An 8,655-nucleotide genomic window follows, 5' to 3' on the forward strand; every position below is an offset into this window, starting at 1 on the left:
TTGGGTTACTTGATTTTTTTGTTAAGTTGTTTGAATTCCTTGCATATTCTGAATATTAATCCTTTGCAAATATACTTTGCAAATATTTTCTCCCACTCTGTTGGTTGTCTTTTCACTCTGTTAATTCTTTCTTTTGCTGTGCAGAAGCTTTTTAGTTTGATATAATCCCATTTGTTTTTCCTTTGGTTGCCTGTGCTTCTGTGCAGAAGCTTTTTAGTTTGATTCCTTGCATATTCTGAATATTAATCCTTTGCAAATATACTTTGCAAATATTTTCTCCCACTCTGTTGGTTGTCTTTTCACTCTGTTAATTCTTTCTTTTGCTGTGCAGAAGCTTTTTAGTTTGATATAATCCCATTTGTTTTTCCTTTGGTTGCCTGTGCTTTGGGGGTCATATTCATAAAGTCTATGCCAAATCCTACTTCCTGAAACACTACATTTTTAATATAAAAGATAAATTTTAAAAAACCTGAGCTTAGAACAATGGACTTGACCTCCCCTCTGGGGCCATGGAGAATGAGCTTCTTCACTCCACACTGGCTCGAAGCAGCCTCCATGTAAGAAGATGGGAGATATTAGGAGCAAGGGATGAGGCTGAGCTGGGTTGTTTGTGTCTCACTTCCCCATCTGCATCTGTCACTGTGGAAGTGGTCGCTGAACCACAGAGCACAGTAATACTTGGCCTCATCCTCAGGCTGGGCCCCCGTGATGGTGAGGGCAGCCTTGCCTCCAATGAGGGAGCCTGAGAATCGGGCAGGGACCCCTGACAGCCGGTTGCTGGTGTCACCTATTAGACCCCCGAGTACCTGGTTGGGTTTCTGCTGGACCCAGTTTGCATAGTTACTGGTGGTGACAGCACCAGCACTGGAGCCACAGGTGAATGTGACGGTCTCTCCAGGAGTTGTGGACAGTGAAGTTTCCTGAGTCACCACAACCTGGGATGTGGCTCCTGAGAGCAGGTGAGACACCAAACGGTCAGGAGGGAAGACAGGGGACATGACAGTTCAGTGTTGACTCCCCTCCCACAAACCAGCCCAGAAAGTCCCCCTGAGCTGTGCAGTGAGCCAGAAGTGTGAGCAGGAGAAGAGCCCAGGCCATGGTGCAGACAGTCCCGTGCTGTGCTTACAAGACTGCTCACCCCAGAGTCTCCCCAACAGCTCTCATTATAACTCCTGACACCCTGTGGGCATGAGGCTTTCATGCAAATGAGCTCCTCTCCAAGGACTCAGCACCTTGGCCAGGTCACAGTTAAGAGTTCTTACACATCAGTAACCACATGTTCACGGGACCCAGGGCCTGGGGGTCTTTTTCACAGCTGTCTTTGCTTCCCCAGGGCTCTGCCTACAGCGCCCTCTAGTGTCCTGGAGGGAAATCACTGTTGGAAGGATGCCCTCCTGCGGGTCTTTCTCCTCCCACTTCTTCTCATGTCTGGAGTTCGTGAATCTTTCGGAAGGTCACATTTAGCACCTGGGAGACACCACACTGGAAGCTGGTGAAGGAATCTGGGATGGAGAGGCTTGAGTGCATCACTGCCTCCCTTTCTTCTTGGTCCAATTCACACTCAGTGGCCATCTGCTGAGTAGTAGAGTCGGGATCTTGGACACTCCTGGTGTCTTAGGCTCCCAAGAAACCCAGTGACTATTGTGTCTATCTAGCCACGTGGTCTTTTCACTGTCCCTTCTTAAAATTTTGGGTTTCTTTTGCGGCCCAGTAGCATTTCAAAATTGGCTTTTGAATAGTGTTTAGTTCCCTACTGCTCACCCTGTATCTACATCATGCTTATTTCGTTAGTGCTTGCCAAACACTCCACATGGTGTTTTTATTAGTATTTTTCTCTCATGGCAGGTAGTTCTCCTAACCCAGGGTCAGATGGCTCCAGTGGCAGGAACGATTACCTCATGCAGAGCATGCTGAACACTTCCCTGCCCTGTGACCCTTCAGTCTGCTATCTTGCTGTTATCACCTGAAATTGTGTCAGAACAGTTTTCCCAACTGCGGAACAAGTGCTTCCAAAAGCAGAATAGGCCAACCCAAGTGTTGTGATTCCATCTGGGGAGTGAGAATTGTGAGATATAATAATGTACCTTTTATTTTGGAAGGTATGTCTGAAAATGCTATATACTGGGGGAGTCCAGGTGTATTAGTGGATGCACCAATATAAGGGGCCCCTGATATTTCATAGTGATTGCCCCCCTCCTCTGAAGGGCTTTAGTCTTAACAAAGACTTTAATGTACTTCTCATTTGCTGCTCATCTTGTTTAAATAAATTGATGTCAGGAATATAATGTATCAATGGGATGTTCTATGGAATGTGCAGATGGTCCAGTTCCTTTGGGGATATCGTCTTGGGGCAAATCTTTAAGTGTACTGTTGTCCATTCCACGTGAGTGTGAATTATATCTCATCTCCTGTACTGCCTACTGATAGGTAAGGAAAAGTGTGCATTCACCAGGTTTATAGCTACGTACCTTTAAACTAAAACTGTGTTCATCTGTTCTGGCAAATATACCACATGAAGCACAGCAGCTGCAATCAAGGTACTATTTGTGAGTATATAGTAGTCCACATTCGCCTGTCCGAATCCATCTGTTTTTGTTCTTTTTTCTGTGGGTGGTGATTGCTATTGTTTATAAGCCAGATAAACAGATAAAATGAGGATATGTTGGGACCAATACCACTGCATCATTGTGGGTGGCACTAATCTGTGCTATTTTCCAAGATATTGTTACTTTTGAGTTTTCATCTTAAAATGAATGAGTCAAGGCATGGTTCCAGGAGCTTCTCCTTGTCATTCTCGATGACAGTGCTCTTATTCCCTAGCCTCGTCACCAGGCCAATGAACTAGTGTGGAAATCATAGTAATGTGTACACCAGGTGATTTTATGGATCCAAGAGACGTGCTATAAAATGTTCCTCTACTAAGTGAAACGTCCAAACATTTCCAGTCTAATGGGGAGATAATGATACATTTGATCCCTAAATATCAATGTCACCTAAATTGTGTGTTCTACAATACTCAGCTTTTTTGGCTATTTCCTTTTCCCCAGAATACAGTCAATTAAGTGACCACAGGTCACCTTGGTTCAGCACTGGGTGATCATTACAATATCCTTTGGTCAAGTGGAGACTTCCTCATAGGATCCTGAGCTAAATTTCAATTAATAGTTTCTGGGGATGAAAAATGGACCTGATTGGGCATCACCTGCAAATGCAAACATACAATGTCATGTGGTGTCTGCACCAATTGTGTTTTATTGAGGACGTTTACTGGGATGGGCTCAGCCAAGCTCACAGCTCTTCTACCTCTCATGATCCTAGTGAGAAGCAGAAGTGGGCTGGGCCAAGGACAGCTGGATGGATTTGGGGTTGTGCTTCAGGAGAAGTACCCTCTGAAATGCTCTCTCTATACATTGGTAAACCAGAAGCTGTAATGTTAGACGTGATAGCAAGAGAGTGGGTAGGTGCTTAGGGGAGAGACATGGATAAGACTGGAATCAGAGCTCACATCACCTGGAGAACTCGGGGGAAACTCGGGTCACTGGGAAGAAGTAGAGAAAAGTCCAGGCTAGATCAGGTCTGGAAACCCTGAGAGAGACATGGGGGTCACCCACAGGGCATCTTGCTTGGAAAAGAGGAACAGAGAAGATGCTCTTGAGGAGCCATTTCCCAAAACTCCTTTAGTCAGTTTCCAGGCTAGATCAGGTCTGGAAACCCTGAGAGAGACATGGGGGTCACCCACAGGGCATCTTGCTTGACTCCCACTATTATTTGAAGCCACTACAAAGGCCCCACTCTGTACTAGGAGGTGGAAAAGAGGAACAGAGAAGATGCTCTTGAGGAGCCATTTCCCAAAACTCCTTTAGTCAGTCACCTGTGCACAGAGAAGGGTGAGGAGGAGAGACCAGGCCAGAGCAGGGGAGTCCCCAGAGTCAGCTTCATAAAACCCCAGAATGGAAATGCAGCTGTGATTCTTTCTTCTTTCACAGGATGGATGTTCATATTTTGAGTATGTCCCTAATCCCTGCTTGTCCCCAGCCTCACTGAAGTCTGGGCATGAGTAGCGATGAACTTGAAGTGCAGAAGAGATGTGGTTATTACAGGATCTGACTCAGTGTGAGAAGGGAGCCTGATGCTGGGAGTCCTGTGCACACGGGGAGGTCACAGACAGTCACAGCTCACTGTGGGGAAGACTCCGTCTGCTCAACACCCGGGAAACACAGAGACCTGCTTCCTCTGAGCTTCAGGAGGGAAAAAACACTTCCCAGAGACAGGCTAGAACTAGCAGCTGTAGGGGCACGTGATTTCACTCTTAGAGCTGGTCAGTGGAGCTGGTCTTGGGTCTTGCTGGGCCCAGTGACGAACCAAAACCTCTCAGACCATACCCATCTCTGAGTCAGGCCCAGACCCTGGGCTGCACCTGTGGTATGGTTTGAATGCCCCTCCAAACTCATGTTTGCCATTGTAACAGTACTAAGAGGTGGACCTTTAAGAGGTGATTAGGTCATTAGGGCTCCACCCTCATGAATGGGTTAATGTTCTTTTCTTGGGAGTGGGTTAGTTATCATGAGAGTGAGTTCCTGATTAAAAAAAAACAAGTGGAGTTCAGCCGGATTTTCTCTCTCTGTCTCCCATGCTCACTTGCACTTCTGCTGTGGGACATTGCTGTACCATGGCCATCACCAGCTGCCAGCACTATGCTCTTGAACTTCCCAGTATTCAGAACTGTGAGCCAAATAAACTTCTATTCTTTATAAATTACCCAGTTGTTGTGTTAAAACAACAGAGAATGGACTAAGACAGAATGTGTGGGGTCAACAACCTACTTCTCTGTCCATCATCTCCCTGAAGGAAAACTTTGTGCTAAGAAATTTATGCTTTTGTCGATGTGATCAGGTCAAGAACATATTACTAAAGAATTAAGTTAATGTTTTACTAATGGAAAGGGGAGAACCTTTTCAAAAGCAAATGTCCTAGAAAAATTAGGAGCTGGCTAACGAAGTGACAACAGAAGTCACCCCTAAGCTAGACTTGGTCCCACGCGGTACTGCAGTGACTGTACCAGGCAGGGAGAATGTCATGGAGGTTTTGGTGTCACCTCCCTCTGAGTATGGAGCACTGTGTAAGTGCCACTGTTGCCATGGTATGTTTGACAATAATAGTCAGCCTCGTCCTCAGGCTGCAGCCCAGAGATGTGCAGAACACCTGCATTGGCCGAGGCATCTTTGGACCCAGAGAAGCGGCTGGGGACCCAGGAGCCCTGGCTCTTGTCTGAGTCAGAGTAGAATCTCAGGAGATATCTGGGAGGCTGGTCCCTACCTGAGAAGTGAGAGGAGCACAAGGAGGAGAGGGGCCCAGACCATGGTGGACACAGCCCTCCTGAGGTCCAGAGCTGGAGTGGGCTGTCCCAGGCCTCTCTAATCCTTTCCTCAGGCCTCACAGAGGAGGGTTATTGATGCAAATGTGGTCCCACCCCCTGTCTGCCCCTGTCACTCCCCATGAATTCATTCAAGATTTGGGGACTGGTGGATGGAGGAGACTGCAGGCAGGGCCTGGGAGGAGGAAGATGCTGGAACCACACCCAGAGAGGACACAGCTGCCGTGTGTGCATCAGTGAGCTCAGGCTCCACTACCCTACCTCTGGGAAATTTGGGGGAAGGCACAGCTGTGGGCATCCACTGTGCAGACCCTGAGACAGACCACAGCGCCCCCTGCTGCCCACAGGACAGACTTTAGTGTCTCAGTGGAAATCAAGTCAGTGGAGTCACCTGAGAGCCCGATCACTGGCAGGCCACAGACACCCAGGCCCATGCCCCTGCTCTGTCCTGAGTTACTGATATTAAAAAATAGCCTTTTCTGGTAAGAGGATAACTAGGAAAAGGAGATGTGGGAAATATGACAACCATGAAAGAAAAAGAGGTTATAATGAGGTGAGAATACAGAGGTCTCTGGGAGCAAAGGCCTGAGCAGCTCCTTCCACAGGGTCCAGGGAGGAGGTGACTGTGATCTGGGTCTTAATGGAGAGGGGGGTCCTGAATCAGGACAAACAAATCTTACCATAGTCCTGGAAGACAAACAGTGAGGTGAGAATACAGAGGTCTCTGGGAGCAAAGGCCTGAGCAGCTCCTTCCACAGGGTCCAGGGAGGAGGTGACTGTGATCTGGGTCTCAATGGAGAGGGGGGTCCTGAATCAGGACAAACAAATCTTACCATAGTCCTGGAAGACAAACAGAATTTTGGGAAATAATCAAACTTATTAAATTGCATGGCACGTTTACGAGGTGGCAAAAATGGAATTTGCAAAGTAGGTAAGGAAATGTGAATCCGGACTGTAGAGCTCCCTGTGTGTCACATTGAGGAGCTTGATTGCATCATCTGGAGTTGCTACAGATGTAAACAGGAGACATGACTGATGACACATTTTAGAAAGACACCACTGGTGTCGGGACCAACAAGGTGTCTAAAGGTAGCAGAGCTGTTGAGGGTGTGTCAGGTGGGGCTGAGGGCTGATCCTACAGGGATCTGGAGGAGGAATGGATGAGAGATGCTCGGGAGGAAGAGAACACAGGGTGACTGTGTCCTTGGATGGAAGGCGACAGGGATGGCGATGAGGCTGAGGGTTGTAGTCGAGTGGACCGGGTGGGTTTTGTCATTATTTACTATCATGGAAGGTATGGTGGGGCGAGGGGTATTAATGGGGCTTGGTGTTCTATTTGTTATTGTGAAATTTCTGGGATCAGATGAAGACAGTAACATGGGATGTCAGGGCCCGTCATGTCAGCCATTTGCACCAAGGTGATAGCAGCGTCCCTGCGTGATGCACATCAGTCCTGAAGGAAAGTGTGGACAGTGTGAGAACAGGACTGAGAACAGACACCGGGATTGGCCTCTGCTACAGAATGAAAAAAAGTAATCGTAAAAAACAATTTGAAAAAAATAAAGAGATCATTGATTTATTTGTTCATGTGTTTAATCATTTAGGGATACATTATCATTAATCAACTACTCTTCTAATTTGGGCTCCGCATAAGTTTTATTTGGTTAATCACCTTGTTCAATGTTGCTGTTCTCTGTGTAGTATTTTTTTCCTGCTTATCTATTGATTTGCTACAAGTGTCATGTTAACATCTGCAAATATAATTGTGGATTGATTTTTCGTCCTTTTGCCACTCCTAATAAAAGCTTCATATACTTTAAAGCTATGTTTTTACCTTTAGTTTTTTAATGTGTTTTTATTTAGTAGATTATTTTATCAGTATGACATGTCACACTTTTCTTCTAGTAAAACTTCTTTAAATGTACTTCCTCAATGTATTCTATCTTAATAAAAATATAGCCACAACAGCTTTCTGCTGGTAAATGTATGCACAGTATATATATATATATATATATATATATTTTTAATTTAGCATATCCATATCTTTAAATTTGTCTCTTTTTATCTACATGTCCACCCATGTCTTTAACTGGAGTCTTAAGTTCATTTGCAGTTAATGTAATTACTGATATTGAATTTATATCTACATTAATCTTTATATCATCTTGGCTTTTTTTTCCCGCTATTTCTCCTTTGTTGCCCTTTTTTTTTCATGGATCAAATATTTCCATTTCATATTTTGTAGCTAAATACTTTTACATTCTAATATTTTAGTAGCAACTCTACAATTGCAGCATTGCTACCTTGACTTCTTATTGCCTACATTAAATTAATATTTTAATTTTTCCATAATTCAATAACCTTACAAAAGTTTACACAATTCTGCCCTCCTTAATACTTGTGATCCTCAGATGTTCTATTCTTACAAAGATATCAACTCCCCAAAAAACATTATTAGTGTTTGTCTTACCCTGTTGGGGATGTCCTAACAAAATGCCATAGGCTGGGTGGCTTAAAGAACAAAAACATTTTTCTCAACGTTCTGGGTGCTAGGAAGGACAGGATCAAGACCCTGGCATGGTTTGGTTTCTAGTGAGGGCTCTCTTTCTGCCTTGTAGAGGGCTTCTCTCTCCCTGTGTCCTGACATGTGTGGTTTGGGGTTGGGAAGAGAGAGACAGTGGGGAGGGAAGGGGAGAGAGAGAGAGAGAGAGAGAGAGAGAGAGAGAGAGAGAGAGAGAAAACCCTGTGTGTCTCTTATGGGGAGGTTAATCCTACTGGATTTGGGTCCCACCCCTATCATCTCACGTAAACATTATTAACTTCTTAAAGGTCCCATCTGCAAATACAGCCACACTGTTGTGAATTTTAAGAGGACACAAACATTCAGTCCTTTACAGTGTTGGCGTTTGTGATGTCTGATAGACATCAAATCATGATATATATCTAACACATTTTTCCTCTCTCTGTGCTGTGACACCTGCAGGAGTTTGAGTTGAGTGTCTGACAGGACTCTACTTCTTCAGCACCAAGAAAGTGCAGAAATTACCTTCATCTTAGCCTTTCAGATGTTCAAATTATCTCCCAGATTTCTGTCTAATGTGGGTTGGATTCCACATTAGTACTCACAAGGACCTACTCTCAATAATTTTCTTCCTCTTCCTCTAATTTTAAAAGACATCGAGTTTCAATCGATGCTATTTCAGCATCCTTTGATATGAACAAGTGGATTTTCTTTTTTCAGCCTATGTCACATTGAAGAAAAAAGAAAAGAAAAGAAAAGA

At 44.8% G+C, this 8,655-nt stretch overlaps 1 gene segment (V, D, J or C); it reads right to left on the reverse strand.

Annotated features, from left to right (window-relative positions):
* Window positions 1-575: 575 nt before the first annotated feature.
* On the reverse strand, window positions 576-1,098 carry LOC103609329. The segment is given in 2 exon segments: window positions 576-960; window positions 1,064-1,098. Coding segments are annotated over 2 exon segments (420 nt in total).
* Window positions 1,099-8,655: the final 7,557 nt, after the last annotated feature.

This window comes from Galeopterus variegatus, unplaced genomic scaffold (genome assembly GCF_000696425.1).
Source record: "Galeopterus variegatus unplaced genomic scaffold, G_variegatus-3.0.2 Scaffold9484, whole genome shotgun sequence".
In the NCBI taxonomy this organism is placed as follows: domain Eukaryota; kingdom Metazoa; phylum Chordata; class Mammalia; order Dermoptera; family Cynocephalidae; genus Galeopterus; species Galeopterus variegatus.